At 59.2% G+C, this 21,159-nt stretch overlaps 1 protein-coding gene across 22 annotated transcripts in view; it reads left to right on the top strand.

Moving 5' to 3' along the window:
• Positions 1–21,159, top strand: part of FBRSL1 (fibrosin like 1) — an 84,362-nt gene that overhangs the window by 54,783 nt on the left and 8,420 nt on the right. For 4 of the 22 annotated variants that reach the window (XM_024977646.2, XM_024977640.2, XM_024977637.2 and 1 more), the window contains 9 exons: positions 14,855–14,900; positions 17,384–17,699; positions 17,810–18,030; positions 18,786–18,854; positions 19,023–19,222; positions 19,939–19,989; positions 20,184–20,279; positions 20,823–20,891; positions 21,043–21,075. In XM_024977646.2, the coding sequence (XP_024833414.1) occupies positions 14,855–14,900; positions 17,384–17,699; positions 17,810–18,030; positions 18,786–18,854; positions 19,023–19,222; positions 19,939–19,989; positions 20,184–20,279; positions 20,823–20,891; positions 21,043–21,075 (1,101 nt within the window). Of the gene's footprint in view, positions 1–14,854; positions 14,901–17,383; positions 17,700–17,809; positions 18,031–18,785; positions 18,950–19,022; positions 19,223–19,938; positions 19,990–20,183; positions 20,280–20,822; positions 20,892–21,042; positions 21,076–21,159 lie in introns of all 22 variants that reach the window. The other 18 variants (XM_024977648.2, XM_024977641.2, XM_024977638.2 and 15 more) reach the window with 10 other exon arrangements.

Genomic DNA, 21,159 nt, shown 5'->3' with positions numbered 1-21,159 from the left:
AGACTCCTCTGTCCATGGAATTCTCCAGGCAACAGTACTGGAATGGGTTGCCATTCCACTTTCCAGAGAATCTTCCCGACCCAGGGATCATCAAACCCAGGTCTCCTGCATTGCAGGCAGATTCTTTACCGTCTGAGCCACAAGGGAAGCCCTTCCTCATAGTCACCACTTTAATCCCCGGGGGCAGTTCTAACACCAGCCATCTCATCTGCATTCCCTCTTCTCACATCATTGATCTTACAAAGTGACTGATCACTCCATGGTGAGGAAGGGATGATGTTGGTGCAAAGTGTCCAGTGGAGCTGAAGCAGAAGGAGGGAGGGGATGAGCTCAGAGGGGTCACGATGTAAAAAATAATCATGGCAAGAAGTTCAGCTTTTGTTCCAAGCCCTGTGGGGAACCACCATCCTGGGAGGTCCCTGCCACACAGCCTTACCCTGGCAGTGCTCCCTGGGGACACTAATTATGCACCAAGGGTATCAACTGTGGTTCAGACTTCTTAGTTTCCTCCGTGGCAGGGACACCTGGTTACTCAAGACTGTTTGGTTCTGAGTCGAGGTGGTGAGTATGGAGAGTTTGGATAACCAGAGAGACCTGAGTGCCTTCTGTCCTTTGCCCGAGCTGGGTTTCTGGACGATGAGTAACTTCCTCTGGGCCCATAAGAAAGCAGGCGCAGGTCAGAGGGCCCTGGCAGACACTTGCCTGGGACTTCAGCCAAAGTGACCATTCGCCTCCCCACCTCGGTTTGGCTGGCCTGTGGCACGGCCCCCTCCTGAGAGCAGAGAGAAGCCCTCTGCCCCTGGCAGTGCTCCAACTGCCTTCCTCCAGGAGCAGAGCCAGTAGGAGCTAGACGGGAGGAGGGCCACGTGTCTCCATAGCATGTCCAGGATGGCCAAAGTCCTGCCTTTAGGAGACCGCCAGAGCATGGGCGGGACGGAGGACAGCATCCACTTACAGCAGCGCCCTGGCCTCCCCCGGAGCCTGGCAGCCAACGGGCCAGGGGCAGCTCCCTGCACACCCATGGGTGTGCCTCCCAGGACAAGTTGGAACAAGCTTGACCTGTCACCTTCCTTGGTGCAGAGCAGATTTGAAGCAGCCGGTTGGAAGCCACCTGGGCTGCTCTGGAAGGAGGGGGTCAGTGAAGGAGAAGCAAGCTGGGCGTGCAGGTGGGGCGGGAGAGTGAGAAGCTGCAGCTGATGGGGTCTGTCCACGCTGACTCACCCACGTGCTGGGTGCTGGCGATGCCATGGCAGGCAGGGAGGGTGGGACGCTAGGAAGGTCCAGGGCCCATCTCTCCTGGCCAGTTTGCTCCAGTATCTGAGGCCAGATGGACCTGTCCCTCCTACCTTGCCCCCAACCCCAGGCTCCTGCCAGCCCACCTGCCCCTCCTCACCAGCCTTGAGCTCTGCCTCTGGCTCCAGGTGCAAACACAATGAGGACATTGTGCCTCCCAGATACAGACAATCAGAGACCAGCCCAGCCCCTGAGGCTGACACCCAGACAGACAGATGGAAAACCTCTCCACCGCCTTTCCTTCTGAGGGACGAGGCCCTGCCCTGGGGGCAGCCCACGCCCTGGGCTGCAGGCCCCCCTCACCACCCCAAAACATGTGGCCCCCCCCCCACATAATCCCCCCCACATGCTTCCCCACGCTGCCCCCAAGTCCTGCTCTGGGCACCCGACTGCTGGCGGGGAAGGCGGCCGTGCTGCCAGGAGGCTCCAGAGCCCGGCAGCCAGATGGCTGTGGTTGGAGTCTAACTGCTTTTTTATTGGAAAAATATGGGGTGAAAAATTGTGTGGGGCTCATTAGGCAACCCGCTGGCCTGGCCAGCTGCCGTCTGCCTGAGCGGCCCAGCGAGGTGGCTGGCTGGCCAGCACCTAGCTCTCTCTGGAGGGCTGTCTGTCTGTCTGGCCTGTCTGCCAGGCTCAGCCCCCATCCCTGACTCCACCAGGACATGCTCCCCGTGCTGGGCTGCAGGAACAGGGCCTGGGAGGGGGCAGTCAGGCAGCTGGCTGGAGGGCCTGGGGCCCTCTTGAGGGCCAGACTCCCACAGCCAGCCCTCCACCCCCTGAGCCTCGGCTCTCTGCTAATGTTGTGAACTAGGGGTCATGGTGGTTCCTGCAGCTTGGGGTGGAGACAGGGATTCCAGGGGTTGGTGCTGGCTGCTGAGGTGGTCTGGCCAGCTTCTCAGCCCCAGCCCCACTCTCACCCCCACTTCAACCCCCACCCCTTTTCCCACCCCAGCACATCCTCTTCCAAAGCCCCAGGTCAACCTTGCTGCTTCTAAGCTCTCAGTCCACAGTGAGCACAGACCCCAGTCCAGGCACAGCCTTCTCTGAAACCCCATGTTTTCATCTCTGAAATGAGGCTTAGCAGGTCTACCCCTTAGGTCCCCTGTGACGACAAGGAAGGGGCACACAGACATGACAGACAGCAGTCAGACCACCTGGCATGCGTCCCTGCTGCCATCACGGGGCACGCCCCTCTGGCCCTGCCACTACCACCACGGCCATTCCCGCTGACACCCTCTGAGAAATGCTCAGCACCCAATCCCTGCTTGCCCTTGGAGCGCCCCTGCTCACAGAGGTTTTCCTCCATGTGCCCGGCCCAGCCCCAGTCCTGAGAACACCTGCCGGAGTCTGTAGGAGGCTCACCCATCCTCCTCTCTCCTAGCCGCTGCCCCTCTCCCAGGCCGGATGCTGTGGAGACAGAAGCGCCTGGAGCTAGTGCTCCTCGGGTGCCCCCACCTCAGCTGGAGCAGGGCGACCTCACGGGTGTCCTCACAAGGGTTGGGAGGGGCTGTGCACTGGGACCTGGGGCTGCTCTGCCCAGAGAGTCTTCCCACGGGTCTGCCCAAGGACGAGCCTTTGGCAGTTTGCTCTCTGAGGGTCTTGGGCTGGTACTGGGGGCAGTGCATAGATCCCAGCAAGGACTGTGATCTGGTGACTAAAATGTAGCCCATACCTCCTGGGCCCTGCCCACGTCGGTTAATTCTGCCCCAGCTAACCCTCTGAAGTGACGTCTGTCCTGCAGCCTAACCCACAGCGAGGAGCCTGAGGGACCGAGTGAGGATCTGCCAGGACTGGAGTCCCCAGGGAGAGTCAGGCACTGTCAGGCTACTGTAAGGATCCTAGCAGGCAATGGCGAGGCCTGGGCTAGAGATGCAGGGGTGGGGGTGGTCCTCGTGTCCTATAGCTGCTACAACAAACCACCAGTGACCTAAAGCAGCTCAAGTTTATAGTTCAAGAGGTCAGAAGTCCAAAATGGGTCTCCTTAGGCTAAAATCCAGAGACCCGGGGCCCTTCAGATCACCGCACCTGCCCTGCTAGCCTCAGAGGAGGCCTGACTGGGCTGGGGGCACCCAGGGCCTGGTGCAGACATGCAAGGTGGGTGGTCTCTCTACCTTGCGGCAGGTGGGAAGGCTGATGGGAACCATGGGATTCATCAGGACACAGGAAAGACCAAGCGCACAAAACAAGTGGATGCTTTCAGACATAGTCAGCTTGAGAACAAATAGGGTGGATGGGGCAGGGGTTAGAGGTAGACCGGGACAGCCCATCCCGTCCCCCCAGACTCGAGGCCTTTCCCCGCACGCCCCGACCCTGCCACAGCGGAGAGTTGGATTAGGGTCCACAAGAGGCCTCCGCCCTGTGAGTCCCGTTCCCTACCCCCATCCCACCTCCACCCCTCAGTAGGACCAGAGGCATCGCCCTACTTGATGCCTCCCACCCCACTAAGGGACCTGCAGACCAGACCCTAGTCCCCAGTCCCAAAAGAAAGGGCTTTGCAGTTATTCTGGCTGAAAGGAGCCAAGCCTGCCTCCCGCCTCCACCACTTCCTCCTGATACCCAGAGCTCATGGCTCCTGCTTCAGACACTGGCTGAGAACGCACTGCCCTCAGGGATGGGCTGGTCAGGGTGCCCCCCTCACGCTCACTGGACTTAAGCACCACACACTGGGCGGGTCAATCCACAGCAAGTTACACTCTCAGGTTTCCGGTTCCGGAGACTCGGGGCCTAGAATCAAGGTGTGGGCAGGGCTGTACTCCCTCCGGAGGAGCCTTCCTGCCTCTGGTGGCCTCAGGCTTCCTGAGCTGGTGGAATGGCTCCCATCTCTGCGTCTGCGGTCATGCGGGCCCTCACACCCCCATGACTGTGTCTCCTCTGTGCAGAAGAAGGCAGTCATAGGACTTGGGCGCCCAGTCTAGGATGCTTACCTGCAGATCCTGGATCCTACTTGCCAAGACCCTCATTCCAAATATGGCCCCATTCTGAGGTCCTGGGTGTGCGTGTCTCTGGGGGCCACACTCAGCCCAAGGCAGGCTGCCCTGTCCTCCTGCCTGCAGCCACCTCGTGGACAGCATGAACCGCAGAGGGCTGTTGTGGCCACAGTGCCGAGGATGGCAGAGGGGCCGCTGCCTTAAAAGCTCTGCTGTGCATCCCCTCAGCTGTACTCCCAAGCCCATCACCAAGCTCCCTCCTCCAGGGCTTTCCGAAGGGTCTTCTCGATTGCATGAAATCTCACATCTCTGGCACAATCTGCATTTACCCCCTTGTAGCTGTTTTGCACTGGATTTCCTTTTTCTGGTCAGTGTGGAGGGCAAGCCAGCAATGAGTGGGATCTTAGTGACCTTCTGTTGTTCAGTCACTATGTTGTGTCCGACTCTTCGGACCCCATGAACTGCAGCCCACCAGACTTCCCTGTCCTCCACCATCTCCTGGAATTTGCTCGAGTTCATGTCCATTGTGTCAGTGATGCCCTCCAACCCTCTCATCCTCTGCTGCCCCCTTCTCCTTTTGCCTTCAGTCTTTCCCAGCATCAGGGAAGTGTTGAAGCTTCAGCGTCAGTCCTTCCAATGAATATTTAGGGTTGATTTCCTTTAAGATTGACTGGCTTGATGTCCAGGGGACTCTCAAGAGTCTTTTCCAGCATCATAGTTCAAAAGCATCAATTCTTCGGCACTCAGCCTTCTTTATGGTCCAACTGTCACATCCATACATTACTGGAAAAACCATAGCTTTGACTACATACACCTTTGTCGGCAAAGTGAGGTCTCTGCTTGTTCATATGTTTTATAGGTCTGTCATAGCTTTCCTTCCATGGAGCAAGCTTCTTTTAATTTCATGGCTAGAGTCACGGTCTGCAGTGATTTTGGGGCCCAAGAAAATAGTCTGTCACTGCTTTCACTTTTTCCCCTTCTGTTCGCCATGAAGTGATGGGACTGGACACCATGATCTTAGTTTTTTGAATGTTGAGTTTCAAGCCAGCTTTTTCACTCTCCTCTTTTAGCTTCATCAAGAGGCTGTTTAGTTCCTCTTCATTTTTCTGCCATTAGAGTGGAATCATCTGCATATCTGAGGTTATTATTTTCTCCCAGCAATCTTGACTCCAGCTTGTGATTCATCCAACTCACATTTCCCATGATGTACTCTGGAAGTTAAATAAGCAAGGTGACAATATACAACCTTGACATATTCCTTTTCCAGTTTTGAGCAAGTCAGTTGTTCATGTCTGGTTCTAATTGTTAAGTTCACCTGCATACAGATTTATCAGGAGGCAGGTCAGGTGGTCTGGTATTCCCATTTCTTAAGAATTTTCCACAGTTTGTTGTGATTCACACAGTCAAAGGCTTTAGCATAGTACATGAAGCAGAAGTAGATGTTTTTCTGGAACTTCTTTGCTTTTTTGATGATCCAGAAAATGCTGGCAGTTTGATCTCTGGTTCCTTTTAGTGAGCATTTGTAGATCTTTCTGGCCCTTGCGTCTTTCCCAACACTGGATGACTGACATGCCCAGCTAGCGTGGACCCTCAGCACTCTGCCCCGCCCTCCATGCCCTCCCCTCAGCTGAGCCTGCCAGCCTGGCTGAGAGGATCCAGGTTCCAGTCCACGCCCATGAGCTCCCTCTATGTGAGGCCACCCAGCTCCTTGGCAAGAACTAACCAAGGCAGAGAAGCTGGGCCCAGGAAGCCTGTCCCCCCTCCCCTCAACCCACAAGCCACACTGGCTTCTCACATATATAGCGCCCTGTCTTGGCAGATGTTCCTGTCACATGGCCCATGGGCCTTCATCTGTAGCCCCTGCATCTACCTGCCCCACTGAGAGAGCCACGAGGCAGCGGCTGGCTGTCACCATCTTAGCCTAGCAGAGGGGAGCCCAGTGACTGACTGACTGGCAGTGGGGTGGGTACTCCTAGTGCCTCCCAGCTGTGGGTGGAACACCCTGCATGGACCCCGTGACGCCGCCTCCGCTTGCTCTGTGTAAGGACAACAGACACAGAACATTGGTTGCTGACCCCGGAACCCTGGGTAACCATGCTGCTGACCACAGGCCGCGAGTGGATTACCTCTGTCTGGCCTGAAGGTCCGAGAGACGTCCCTGTGCTCTCCAATCGCTGCCTTCATTCTTCCTGCTAATCTAGTCCCACTCCATTTCTTTCTAGATTTCTAACCTCATTAGGTCTTCTCAGATCACACCACTCTCCTTTCTAAAGGGACTTAAAGATTGTCCTGCCTAAAGTCTGGTTTTCCTCCCAAACCAGAGGATGGGGCCAGGATTGCAGCCTTTCCAAGGGCTCAGTGCCCATGTTGGACTTAAGAATGACATTCGACATGAAGCCATATCATTACAGGAAGATGGGGTCTCCTCCAAGGCCTGAAGCAGTGGTAGTAGAGGCCCCAAGACAGGGGCCAAGGGGGGGGACATTGAGACCTTGGTCAGACTCAAGAGCTTGTTCTACCAGGGTGATGAGGCTGGGCTAGGGCTGGCCAGTCTCCCAGCTGCTCCCACTGGTTCCTGGCACCAGCCCAGCCCTCAGTTCCCACCCGCTCTCCCCACCTCCACCCTGGCTCCTAGAACCTGTTAGAGCCAGGGGTGGGGTTTCCAGGTAGCTGGAGAGGCTGGGTGCAGCCTGGCTGCTCATCTGTAGGACACATGGCAACGGAACACCTTTGGGGGCCCAGAGGATTCAGCTGCTCAGTTGGGGATGGCGCCTGACCTGGTGCACCAAGGCCACCACCTCGGAGCTCTAAGCTCTGTCACCAGCTACTGGTTGACGTCTCCCATGGAACAGTCCCTGTCCCCGCGTCTGGAGGGGTCCCACCCCTTTTCATCCCCACACCTGCTTGTCACGGCAGCTCCTAGCCCAGCTCCTTGCACCCCACCCAGCCCTGTGGTGGCTCCTACAGCAGGGCCTTCTTAATGACCTCATCATGTCTGTCTTCCTCAGATGCCACACACACCTCTTCCTGTCACTCAACACAAATGCCTGAGCTCCGTCATGGCCTCGAGGCCCTGCGCCCCAACGCCACCTCTATGGAAGGCCCTGCCAGGTTGTTCCTGCCTCAGGGACTTTTGCACTGGCTGTGGCCGCCCCAGAGGACTCTTCCACAGACCTCCCCTCGGCTTGGCCCTTCTCCTCTTTCAGGTGTCAGCTCAAATGCCCCTCATGGGAAGTCTCCCCCAGCTGCCATTCAGATCATGTCACCCTTTACTGCCTGCCCACCCCGTCTGACTCATTGCCTGTTTCCCCGCGTATTGCCCACCGCTCCCACTAGGCTGAGGCTGACTTAGGCCTGCTGATGGCACATCTGGGCAGCTCTGGAGGCCCAAGGGCTCGTTCTTCTGCATACCATCCCCTCATCGGGGTCCTCGATGTGAGGATAGCTGCTATGACAGATTATCACGAACTTGGTGGCTGAGTACTACACTGTTATCTTTCAGTCTGTGGGAGTCAAGTGGACTGGGCTGGTCCCTCTGCAGCTCCAGGAGAATCCATCTGTGGTGTTTCAGAGCTTGGAGAGGAGCCCACACTCCTGGCCCCTTCTTTCATCTTCACAGCCAGCAGGCTAGCATCTTCCCACCTCCCCCTCCCACTAGTAAGGACCCTGTGATTAAACTGTGCTCATGGGGTCATCATTACGGATGTGAATGTTGGACCATAATTCAGACTGTGTGCTGAAGAATTGATGCTTTTGAACTGTGGTGCTGGAGAAGACTCTTGAGAGTCCCTTGGACTGCAAGGAGATCAAACCAGTCAATCCTAAAGGAAATCAACCCTGAATATTCATTGGAAAGACTGATGCTGAAGCTGAAACTCCAATTCTTGGGCTACCTGATGTGAAGAGCTGACTCATTGGAAAAGACCCTGATGCTGGGAAAGATTGAGGGCAGGAGGAGAAGGGGATGACAGAGGATGAGATGGTTGGAGGGAATCATTGACTCAATGGACATGAGTTGGACCAAACTCCAAGAGAGAGTGAAGGACAGGGAAGCCTGGCCGTGGGGTCACAGAGTCAGACACGACTTAGTGACTGAACAAAAACAACATGGGGTCATCTCCCCATCTCACAGTTAATGGATGACCAGCCTTAATGCCACTTTGCTGTGTAAGGTTCACAGATTCACAGGCTTAAGGCCCGTTTGCCGCTGACCCCAGAGGGGTACATAGGGACACCCCACTGCATGAATATCTTCCCCTTTGCTACCAGAGGCCTTGGAGCTGGGCCGAGTACTAGAGCTCAGCTGGGTCATGGTGCAGTGGGCACAGGAGCATACAGGCCCACAGACCTCCCAACCCCCAGCCTGAGAGTCAGGATTCTCCCACCAGAATCCCAAGTCCTAGGTCCAGCCCCTTTTGCCTTCCTGGAGGCAGAGCATGCTTTGGCTAAGCTCACAGACCCCACGGTCAGACTGCCAGGGTTCAGATCCCAATTTTGCCACATACCAGCTCTATGGCCTCCAGCAAGTCACCTCACTTCTCTGTTTCCTCATCAACAAAATGGGGATGACTATAGTATGTCCTCAAAGATAAGCATGAGGGCCCAGTGATTTCATGGTTGGAAGCCATTCAGCACAGTGCTGCTTGACACACAGCAAGGGCCACATATATGCTATTTTTATGGCCAGAAACTGAGTTTGGAGGTCTGGTGTTTTCGGGGAAGGGTAAGGGTAAATTGGTACATGTGAATAGTAATTCAACAGAGCAAGAGGACCTGGAAGCCCCACCTAGAGGCTGGCACCATTAGCCATATGTTGTGCAAGGTTGGAGATTTCTTGTAGGCTGTGCAAGTGCATGTGTTTGCCAGTGTTTTGCCACCTTTTGGAAAGGGGGCTCTGGCCCATCCTGCACAGCTCTGGAACTGGTTCCCATGGTCCCAGCTGAATGACTACGCTTTTCTGTCCTGAAAGGACCCACCTCTGATCGTTCAGCCTGGGGCAGGTAGGTATATGCAGGCCCTGAACTTGGGCTGTAAGCTGTGGGTCCCTGGATGCCTCACCAGAACTGACACCCTAGTGCCCCGAGTCCCACAGCAGCTTAGAGGTGGGGCTCCCAAACTCCTTCCACAGCCATTCCATCCCATTACTCTTCATGGATTTTTTTTTTTTAACAGCAAGTTTCTTGATGGGGAGTTGTGCTGCTGATGTCCAGGTGTTGCATCTGTGTGCTGTGGAGTGGAAGGTGCTGCCCCATGAACCTGGATCCATCTGGGGCATTGTTGTGTTGTTGTTTGGTTGCTTAAGTCGTGTCTGATTCTTGTGACCCCGTGGACTGTTGCCCACCAGGCTGCTTTGTCCATGGGATTTCCCAGGCAAGAATACTGGTGTAGATTGCTATTTCCTTCCCCAGGGGATCTTCCCAACCTAGGGATGGACCTGTGAATCTCCTGTGTCTCCTGTATTGGCAAGTGGATTCTTTACCACTGAGCCACCAGGGAATGGCAACCAGTCACTCCAGTATTCTTGCCTGGAAAATTCCATGGACAGAGGGGCCTGGTGGGCTACATATAGTCCATGGGGTCGCAAACAGTTGGACAGGACTGAGTGACTAACATACGTGTACTCGACTTTCTAAAGGGGCAGTTGTTCCCCCTGGATCTCAATTCTTTTGGTCCACGGAGTGGCTAGGTGGCCCCGGAATAGTGGTCAGGGTGGCGTATTCCGTGCATTTCGCAATTACAGTAACTACTGGGACCTGTTCTCCCACTTTGCACCCCCATTTCGCCGATGGTGAAACGGAGGGCAGAGCTTACGTCAGACAGATGTGGGGGGGCTCTGTTCTTGCTTCAAGTCTCAGCTGCTCGACCTCACGACTTTGAGTTTTCTCCTCTGTAAACTGGGCGTAGGAACCGTCCATATTCGTTACTGTGAGCATCGGAGTTGTCAGCCCTTACATAGTTCGGTATAGCTGGCACCGCGCCCTGACCTGGTGGCGGGGATGGCACGGCGATTGCTTGAACCCAAACCTGCTGCCCAGCGCGGGCAGATCCACGCCTCGGGGCTGGATTAGTCGGGCCTGCCCGCGCCCCGCCCCCGCTCCGCCCCGCCGCGCTCCCTGGCCGCCGCCTGCGCGCCCGCCGGCAGTGCGCCCGCCGCCGCTGCCGACGTCTCCGGTTCCCGTGCCGCGCCCGACGGCGCCCGGGACTCCAGTGCGCACTGCGAGCATCCTGGAGCACGACAAGTCGGCGTGGGGGTCATGCGTGGCCCGTGCGCCCCCGTCCTGGGTTCCGGCTAGGCAGGGCGCGACGGGAGAGGGGCCACCTCGACGGTCCAAGGCTGGCAGGGGTCCGCGCTCGGCCTCCGGCGTCCATGCCGCCCAGCTTCGCCTCTGGCTCTGGTCCGAGGACTAGCGGCGATCGTCGGCAGAGCGCGCGGGACCAGGGGCGCGCGCGCGGTGAGTGAGAGCTGGTGACTCTGGGGAGGCACTCGGGACTTTGGAGGCCGGGATTGAGGGAGCCGCCGCCCCCTCTAGAGGACCGAGAGAGGCCCCCGGCGCTCAGCTCATTCCGACTCTCAGGAGCCAGGCGCGCGGAGACCCCCAAGTACCTCCGCCTGCGTCCGTGGGGCGCACGTGGAGGCAGACCCGCAGAGGGTCCCGGGCCTCGGCCAGGGCGCAGGGGAGCTCGGGGCGTAGGCTGGGCAGGGCGTTGGGCAGGTGGGGGGGCGCGCGCCTTTGTCTGCGCCCCGGCGCGGGCTCGGCCACCCGGGTTCCCGGCGCCCGTCGCGCTCACCTGCCAGGAGTTGGAGCTCTTTGTCTGGGGCGGGGCGCGACCAGAGGAGGTTGTGCCGCGTGTCTGGGCCGAGGCTGCCCCACAGGTCGGGTCCTCGCAGACAAAGCGCGCCTTGACCTCCGCCCGCAGCTGGGATTGCCTGCCTCTGGGGAGTGAGTGCTGGCCCTGACGCTCTTGGTACCGAGCTTGCCCGCTCCACGGGGACCTCTAACCTGTACTCTGGCCGAAGTGACCCTTTCCTTCCACCCCTACACGGGGTCAGTGCTAGGGCGGGAGGATACCCGCGCTGCCTGGGGTCATGTCCCTGTAGCTAATCCACGGGAAGTTATTAGCACGGGTGTAGTGGTTGCGGTGGGACTGCTAGCCTGCCTTGGGTCAGCTAGCCAGCTCCACACCCCTTGTCCTGGAAGGAAAGTCACCGAAGGACCTCGACCTGGGACATGCCTCAGCAATGGTTGGCTTTGTACCTGTGCTGGCAAGGGGGCTGTAGCCTAGGCCGCGGCCCCAGATATCCTGGGGCCTGAGGATTCCTGTGTTTGTTGAGAGCCTTCTCCAATGGGCGTGGTTGTGCCTAGACAGGTGTCCCGGCCCTTGCCGTGTGGTGGAAGCCTGCTAGGTCTCTGCCCGTGACGCCTGTGGGGACTTGGATCCCTCAACTTCCCTGACCAAACTTCAACTTGAGCAGTGTGGTGTGGGGACCAGATAGGGAGGGGAGAATGGCCGGGCCCACTGCCTCGCCTTTGCCTGGGCAGCATCCCAGGGGTCTCCAGGGCTAGAGAAGACCCTCCCCCCTTGCTGCTGCTCGCCCCTTCCTCCACGCCCCACTCTTTTGCTCCCTTGACTTTCCCAGGGTCTGGGGCGCCACCTCCTGGCTCTGGAAGCTGGTGCTCCAGCCTGGGGCCTTGAAGTGAACCGGAACTGGCTTGGCTGGGCCTCCTCCTGGGCTGGACAAGGGCACCTGCAGCCTTAACTGAACTTGCTGCTCACCCATTCATCCCTAGTCTGGGACCTAGGATAGTCGTGCCCCACAGAAACAAACTCGTTTTCTCAGAGTGATGCCTCTGCTGTTTCCTTCCCATACTATCAGCCTTGGTGGGATGGAGATGCCCCGCTATATTGGAGGTGGGGGTTCCAGGGAGGGCTGGCACAGAGGGTGCAGCTGAGGCACCACCTGCCAGGAGGTAGCCCCCCTTCCCCATCCTGGTGGCCCAACGACCACACCCTTGGAAGGTAATGGTAGCTTTGAGACTGAGCTCTTTAGCTCATTTGTTTCACCTGCTGAGGGCATGTGTTCAGGCACCCCAGGAGGTGCTGGGGACCCCTGTGGGCTGCTTGCACGGGGCCAGGCTCAGGGGGGCTGTCAGGGCCGCAGGTAACAAAGACCTTCACGAGGGTGTCCTCGGCAGAGCCTAGAGGCAGCTCCTGCTCCTGTTCCTCTCATCTGGGGGGTGCCGAGTGCCCACTTACGCCCTTCTCCCGCTGGTGCAGGGCAGCAAGCAGAGAGGATTTAAACCTGCACCAGCAAGGGAGGTACCCTCAGACCGAGGGAGTCTGGAAAGGCCCAGGGGACTTGACCGAAGTCCCTGGGTCAGGGCTCAGGCAGGCCAGCTGGTCACAGCCTTTGGGGGCTGGGGGAGAAATGCACACTGTAGTTTGGGGCCGTAGGATGGTGCTGGACTGTTTTCAGTCCCAGGGTGACTTTTTCTGCTTTGGCTTTGAAAGATACTCTTGGCTGCTAATTTGGAGACTGCTAATGTGGAGAGCTAATTTGTGAGACTGTTCATGAGACCACATATTAATAATAATTACAGCAGCTGTATGGCCTCAAGTGCGGGTGACACCGGGACCCCCTCTTGGGGTCATGGTGAGGGTCCAGTCCTCTGAGGCCGAGGCCCTGGGGGGTCTTTGGGTGGGCCCTGGGAGTGCAGGAGGGTAGGTGGCTCATGGGCCTGGGGGCACCTGACCTTATGCCTGGACATGCGCTCACAGCTCCCAGCAGAGCTGGGGCAATGCCTGGTGCCGAGCGAGTGGTCATGAGGTGTCCGCATCCAGGCCCTGAGGGGTGGGTGGCAACACCGCTGACCCTGCCATCCTGCCCCTCAGAGCCCCTGCTCAGGTGGACTGCTCACCCCTGTGGGGTCTCCTCGAGTGAGGCGCCGATCCAGGCATTCTGACAGCTGCTGCTCACCACGCGGGGTGCCTTGGGAACCCATGGGAAGAACTCAACAGCCACAGCCGCTCTGTTGCCCCCTGAGCTCCGGTGGGGGAGGCACACCCTTGCAACCACCCTCCCCGCTGGGGCCTCCCGGGGGGGGCGGGGGGCAGGTTGGCAGCCTTCCATCTGGTCCAGTGCCAGTCCAGCCTGAGGCTCAGTGAGCCTGTTTTCGGGCTGTTTGCCACCTGTTTTCTTTCGGATGTGGGGTTTCTGGGCACCGTTAGGAAGGTGACCCACCCTAGCACGAAGTGTGAAGGGGCACAGCATTCACATGAAGGTGTCACGGTTCACTCTGCACATTTCCATCAGCAGGTCTGGGGTGACCCTGGCCCAGGGAGCTTCTTCGAGCAGCTCCCACCCTTTCCCTGCAGACCTGGGCTCCAGCCTGCGTGGGGCCTCACTCTGCCTGGACTCTTGTATCTCTTTGTTCACCTGTCATGTCTGTTCTTGCTTTCAATTTTTTGGACAGATGCCCACAAGTGGGATTGCCGTATCACATGGTAGTTCTGTGATTAGTTTCCTGAGGAGCCTCCATACTGCTTGCCACAGTGGCTGAACCATTTTCCATTCCCACCAGCAATGCACAAGGCTTCCAGTTCTCCACACCCTCACCAAGCCAGGGGTTTTCTGTCTTTTCTGATGGTGGCCATTATGGGGGGGTCTCATGCGCCTCGGTACTCAGTCACCCCACCTGCTTTCTCCCCATGGAAGTCCAGGACAGGGCATCCACAGACACTGGGAGCAGGGTAGCAGTGCCCAGGGCTAGGGGAGATGGGAGGATTGGGGTGAAAGCAGAAGAGCATGTGGTTTCTTTTTGGGGTGCAGAAAGTCTTCTAAAACAGGTTGTGGTGAGGGTATGTTGTATGGTGTGTGAATCATTCCAGTAAAACTGTTTTAAAAAACCACCAACTAGGGAGACAAGATCTGCTAAGAACAGCCTTACAGGCCTCTGCCTGTGAACCAGCGTGAGGGCCACGTCCTCATCCTGAGTGTCCTCACCCCTCACCAAGGTGCTGTGCACACGGGCCTCTCCCTAGGAGGGGAGAGGCTGAGCAGGGTCAGGGGGCCCGCCAGAAATTGCCACGTTCCTTCCTGAAGCAGGTTGGCCCCCACTCAGAGAACCCACTCCACCCTGGACACTCGGTGCATTATGGTGGCTGTGGTCCCCAGACCTGTGACTCAGGCTGTCTGAGGCCTGGCAGGTGGTGGGCTGCAGCCTAGGGGCAGGGGGCATCCCCACTCTGTTCCCCCTACCCTGCTGCCTCCAGTGCCAGGCCCAGGGGTGCCTTCAGGTTCCTGATGCTGGGTCTGCAGGGAGGCACCCAGATTCCCCAATCCTGGCTCCCCACCAGCAGGGCCACTGAGCCCCCACATCCCTGCTGAGGGGGTATCCTTGGGTCCCTGATCACAGGCCGAGTGACCTGTGTCCAAGTCCGCTGGACCTGGGTGTGGTCACGCTCCTACATGGGGGCGATGGGCACAGAAAGATGTATTCTGCCAGGCTGGGCAGCCCTCACGTGCACTGAGCTTGCCCAGACCTGTTCCCTGGGTGCCAGGGGCAGGAGGTCAGGGCCAGGTTCACCCAAGCCTTGTAGGTCCCTTTGACCTGACCCTCCTCTCTTTTTTCCAGGCATCTGTGGGCTCCGAGAAGCTCTTTGCCCCAGCAGCCGATAAAGGTAAGTGTGTCTCTGGACTCCAGGCTTCTAGAAAAGCATAGGACACACTCCTGAAATGAACTGGAGGCGCCATGTTAGCTCTGTCTTGAATTTCAGGTGCAGAGCCTGAGGCCAGAGTTAGGTGTTCCCATTTACTGAGGGATACAAACCACATCCCCAGAAACAGCCACAAGGAAACGGGGAGCTGAGAGGAGGACCAGTGTGCCTCAGCCAGAGCCACACAGATCTGGAGCGGTGGTTCCCCAAGGGGGGGCGGTCCCTGTACCTCCTGGGGACCATTAGGAATGTACTTTCCCAGGCCCTTCCCAGGTTCATGGAGTACATGCTCTAGGGATGGACAGCAGCTCCTGGCTCGTGAAGCGTCCCTGCCACAGTATGGACTGGCCCCTGTGGCTGCCACCACACGTGTGGCTGTTTATATTAACATGAGACAGACTAGACTCACTCCTCAGCCACACCCAGGCCCTAGCCAGTGAACGAGTGGGATGGCACAGGTGCCTGGCATCCCATCATCACAGAAAGCTCTTCTGGCCGGCACCATCCATCGAGGCCAGGATAGCCCTTTGTAGCCCAGCCTGTTGGTCATGGCTGTGGCCCAGAGCGGGTGTCGCTGGACCCAGCACAGAGAAGGAGTCTTTTTGCTTGGGAGGCTCCCTTAGGACATGACTACACAGAACAGGCCTTGGGGTACCCAGTGCACCACAGGTCCTGCTGGCCTGGTAGCTGGGCATGGCCTGTACGTGCCTTTAGCTCAGGAAGCCCTTTCCTCAAGTCAGGCATTGCAGCAGAGCCGATGCCTGCTGAAGAATCCAGGTGAGGCCCACCAGAGGCTCCTTGGAGCCAGGCATGCTCAGCTGACATTTCAGACGGAATTAATGTAGGGTGTTACCAGTTTCAACAAATGATCACAAACCGTGTGGCTTGAAACCACAGGCTCGTAGTTCCAGAGACTAGAAGTTTGGAGTCAGGTGTGTGCAGGGTTGTGCTCCCTCCAGAGGCTCCAGGGGAGGAGTCCCTGCTGCCTCTTCAGCTCCTGATACTGCCTGCAAATGTGGGCATCCCCAGGCTTCTGGCTGCATCCTTGCCATCTCTGCCTCTGTCTTCATGTTGCCCCTTCCTCTTTTTGTCTCTTGTAAGGACACCGTCACTGGATTTAGGCACCCTCAACCCCTGATTCCCAGCTGATTGCACCTGGAGATTCTTAGCTTGATTATGGCTACCAAGACCCTTTTTCCAAATAAGGTCACAGTCCCAGGTTCTGGAGGTTATGATTCAGCAGAGTTCAGGGAACTGGCAGGGCTTTGAGTGTCCAGAGAGGTGCAGAGTTGGAGTGGGGTGATCAGTAGCAGTGCTCATGGTTTTGTCAATGGCAGGAGGCTCTAGAGACTCCAGGACTCTCAGAAGAGCTTGAGCATTAGTGGCAGGCCTGGGGTCATGTCCAAGTCTGCATGGCCCATGCCTGCCTCTTTCTGTTCTGATAGTTGCTCTCACTTTGCAAGAGCCTTGTGTGTGGAGAACTGAGAGAGACAGGAGGGGAGAGAGGGCCGGCCTCCCCGGGCAGTGAGCACGTGGGCTGACAGCTTCCTGTCCTCCTTGCAGGAGTGGTGGCAGTGGCCTCTTCCTCAGGTCTGTTCCTAAGCAAACAGGCCCAAGGCAGGGAGGTGTTGCCCTAGCAGAGGAGACATCTCTGTGCCAGCCTGGGTTACGGGTTACACTGCCCTGCAGCCACAGGGGAGGCTGTGGCCAGTGCATCACTCTGCATGGCTGCCGCCTGCATGGGCCCCTGGGCCCGGAGAAGGAAGTGGAGTCAACCAACAGGCCAGATGAAGCAACCACATTCAGTAACCTGAATTTCCACTCCTCCTGGAAAACTGGGATGTCATCCCCTGAAGGCAGAGCTGCTCCGATGGGTGGTGGTGCCTCCCCTGGCCTGGACACATGCTTTCCACCAGGCCCCTGGGCATGTGACCTGAGGCCTCGCTCAGAGCAGTTTCAAAAGGAGGGTTTGGAATGAGCAAGCAGGCTTGCTGATGGCCCAAAGGCAGGCCTGGAACTCAGGAGCAGAGGCTCTGGGTGGTGGTGAGTTGAGGCAGCCACTTTCTCCCAACAGACTAGGCAAGGCTGGTTGTCCAGAAAGTCTCCCCCAGGGTGAGGACCCAAAAAAGAGCTTTAGGCCCTGGATCAGTCAGGTGGGTCAAGAAAGAGCAGCCATTCACTCAAGTGACACTACCGTGGTGGGAGATAGGGCGGCAGAGCTTGGAGCCCAGCGCCCAGATTGAGCTGGCTCTCTCATGCATTTGAGTCTCCCTCCATAAAACGGGGCCATAAGAGCCCCTGCAGTGAGATGGCCTCAAGCAGGTAGCCTCCCCAGGGAGCAAGGGGTGGGTTATACCAAGGTGTTGTGGGCAGGGGCTTTGTGCCACCTAGTTCCCTTTCGGAAATGATCCTGAACCCCAGACTCACCCCTGCCACTCTCTCCGCAGGCCACACGCTGGGCGAGAAGTCCGAGGCCAAGACCGGGGCAGCACCCAAGGTCTCGGGTCTCGAGCGCAGCCGTGAGCTGAGCACCGAGCCACCCTTCCTGGCCCCCGTGCGCAGCCCCGCGCCGGTCCTGCCCTCTGCCAGCACTGCAGCCAGCCCGCTGGTCAAGAAGGAAGCCCCGGCGCTGCCCCGCCTTGCCCCGCAGCTGCCACCCGCGTCCTCGCAGCCCCGGGCCCCGCTCCTGACGCACGTGCCTCTTCCTCAGGGCGTCTTCCCGGGCCCCGGCCCGGCCGCGCACAACGGCCTGCACAGCCTCAGGTGGGCACAGCCTCAGGTGGGCGTGGGGCCGAGCCTGCGCGGCCTCAGGCGGGCGCGGGGCGGCGCGGAGGCGGGGCGCGCGGCCGGGCACTGAGCGCCCCTCCCTGCAGCAGGAGCAGCAGCGCCAGCAGCGGTGCCAGCCTGGGGCTCGCGAAGCACGCGTCCCTGTCGCCTCACGGGCCGGGCCCCCACCTCTCTACCTCACACTTGGCGCTCCGCTCGCAGGCCCAGCACCAGCACCACGCGGCGGCCATGTTCGCCGCACCCCCGACACTGCCCCCGCCCCCGGCGCTGCCGGCCAACAGCCTGGTCATCCCAGGACACCCCGCCGGTAGGTCTGGGTGCCATCGGTGGGGCCAGGGTCACTGTCTGTTCCCTCTCCACTCTGGGCTCCTCATCCCTGGGCAGGGGGGGACATGGCCCTTGGGGAGGCAGGGTTGGCCTCCGAGATAAAGACTTCTCTCCTACCTGCTCCTCCAGACCACTCTCAGCAGGATAGCAGCGCCCTAGCAGACCATCAATGCAGGGCAGAGGAAGTTTCCTACCAAGGCCTCAGTGTGCACACACAGATACATGGGTGCACACACGTGTACATGGGTGCTCACACGTGTACATGGACACACACTCCCTGCTCCATTCTGAACCCTTGCCAAGCCTAGTAGGGCAGTTGGGAGCCGGGAGTTGGTTATAACTTGGAGCTGCTCAGTTGTCACTGCGATGAGGGCTCCCAGGGCCTGCTGTGTGTCTCTTCCCATCCCTCTGTCCCTAGGCTGCTGGGGGGCAGGGGTGGATAGGGCTGAATTGTGGGGTAGAGGGGCCCCAGATGAACTGCAGCTAGCCTGACCTCTCCCTCGCTGCTTGATTCCAGCAAGTACCCCCTCATGGCCAAATTTTAGGTCACTAAGGATTTTTCCATGGGTCTCCAATTTTTTTTCTAAAAGTCTGAGCCCAGCTCAGTTGGGGGCACCTCAGTACCCCAGACTGGGACCAAGACAGTGGTCTGGGGGAGGCTGGGATGGGCAGGGCTCCCCGACAGGGCTGTCTTGGGCTCCCAGGGTGGCTCACCGTGTTCTCTCTTGCCTTTAGATGCCAGCCTGTTGATCTCATTCAGCCAGCCAATCATGTATTGCCAGCCTCATTCGGGGATTCTGATTGGTACTTGGTCACAGGCACCTCTCTTACCTCCACCCTGGGGCCCGCACGTAGCGAGCGGCCACCACGGCTTGGCCTGCCGAAACCGGGAGTGCCAGGTGACTATCCGCCTCGCCCCGCCGGGAGCCCGCGGCCGACGTGCCTCTCTGTCTCTCTCTTTTTCTCTTGTAGATCACGAGCTGCTCAGGCAAGAGCTGAACGCGCGTTTTCTGGTCCAGAGCGCCCCCCTGGGCCCGGGAGCTCTGCTGCGGGCGGAGTTCCACCAGCACCAACACACACACCAGCACACACACCAGCACCAACACACATTCGCCCCCTTCCCTGCCGGGCCGCCCCCGCCGCCGCTCCTGCCACACGCCGCACCCCCGCCGGTGCGTAGGCCGCGCGCCGGCAGGCGGGAGGGGGCGGCCCGGGCGCGGGACACGCAGCAGGCACACGCAGACGCTCTCTGCACGCATGCAGCTGACACCGTTCCGCGCGGTCCGTCTGTCCGTCCGTCCAGCCCCTCTGGTTCCCCCCACCCCCCGCTCCCAGGGCATCCCATGAGGCTCCCTGCCCTGGGCCGTTCTCTTGGGCTTGGGTGAACACCCCCGTCCACATGACCATGGGCCAGTTGTACCCATGTGGGGTCCTCAGTGTCTCAGTTGGCAGCATGGCAGCAGGTCAGGAGGACCAGGACTAGGGGCCATGCAGATCAGGACTCTTCCCATGTTCCTGAGCCTCAAGATCTCATCCCCAAGCCAGCTGCTGTAGGCAGAGTCCCCTTCCAGCTTTGCTTTGGCACTGGGCAGTGAGCAGTGGCCTCAGTGTACCCTGCAGCTTGACCACCAGCCCTGGGCTCCAGGCCCTACCCTCCCAGTCATGGCTGCAGACACCCAGGTGGGCGCGTCTGCACCTCCTATGGTGAGGTCACTAGAACAGGGAAGGGCCATGGGCCAGCACCCTCAGGGAGCCTGGAGGATAGCTGGCTGGAGGCCGCCAGCCTCCTTCTGGCCGCTGCCTGGCCCGGCGCTGTGGGTGGGCGCTTGGCCAGTGGAGGGCATCAGCAGGGCTGGGAGGCCTCACTCTCTGCCTCCTTCCCTTCCAGTTTGACAAGTACACGCCCAAGCTGGACAGCCCCTACTTCCGACATTCCCACGTGAGTGTCCCTGCGCGCCCTGGGGTCACCAGGCAGGGTGGGGGTGGGGGTCAGGCTGCGCCTGGTCTGTGTAGCCTCCCACCTAGTGCAGGCGTGGCAGGGTGGGGGCCAGAGGGCCAGGCCCAGTGCCCCTGCCCAGGATGTCCGAGTGCCCGGCGAGGCCCCTGGAACACCCCTCCCGCCTTCTCTTGCAGTTTTTCCCGCCCTTCCCTCCTGCCGTCCCAGGACTGCCCGCCCTGCTCCCACACCCAGGCCCCTTTGGATCCCTGCAGGGTGCTTTTCAGCCCAAGGTACCAGCTGCTCCCGGGAGGGTGTGGGCACGGTGGGCAGGGGCTGCAGGACCGCCCCCCCCCCCCATAATCCAGCATCTCTCAGGGCAGTCATGATCCCAGGTGGCACCTGAAGGGCCTTCACCCGAGTGCAGAATATCTTGATCTTCGGGGCCAGGAGAGCCTTGCTTCACTTGTTCTCTCCTCAGCTGGGAGCACTGGGGTTGGGGGGTGGGAGGAGCAGTGCAGAGGAGCAGAGGTAGAGTGTGGACAGCAGCCATCCACGGCTGTCCACACTGCCGGAGGCCCAGGCACCAGGGAGCTGGTTTGCTCTGCTCACCTTCCCTGCAGCGAGCTGCCTTCACACAGCACAGCGATCAGAGCCTTCTCCTGCCGCCTTTTCAGAAACCTCCGGATGGAGGATGTGGTGGGGCCAGACCATCCTGGGTGACAGCGTGCAGGGCCTCACAGGGCAAGGCAGACACCGGTGCCCTGGGGGGTTTGGTGCCACCTGGGCACGGAGCCTGCAAAGTGGTCTCGTGTGGTGTCCCTCTCTCCCCTCAGACTTCAAACCCACTCGAGTTAACAGGCCGGGCCAGTGTGGTTCACACCCTCCTGCAGAAAGCCCCCGGGGTAGGTGGCAGTGGTGTTCTTGCCTCTCTCCTTCCCGGGTGGGCGTCCAGCCAGCATGGCTCCATGAGGCTCACATAGTGCCCCCTCCCCAACCCCTCTGGGCTTGACTGCTTGCAGAGCCTGGGTCTAACACTTCCTCCTCTGTTGACAGCAGGTGTCCGACCCGTACCGGACAGCAATCAGGGTGAGTGTGTGCGTGCTTGCATGTGTAAGGTCTGTGTGTGTGCCTGTGTGTGTCTCGCCTTGGGAGGAAGGGGCCCGGTGGGAC

This window comes from Bos taurus, chromosome 17 (genome assembly GCF_002263795.3).
Source record: "Bos taurus isolate L1 Dominette 01449 registration number 42190680 breed Hereford chromosome 17, ARS-UCD2.0, whole genome shotgun sequence".
NCBI classification, from domain to species: Eukaryota; Metazoa; Chordata; class Mammalia; order Artiodactyla; family Bovidae; genus Bos; species Bos taurus.
This window is presented reverse-complemented; position numbering and strand designations above follow the sequence as displayed.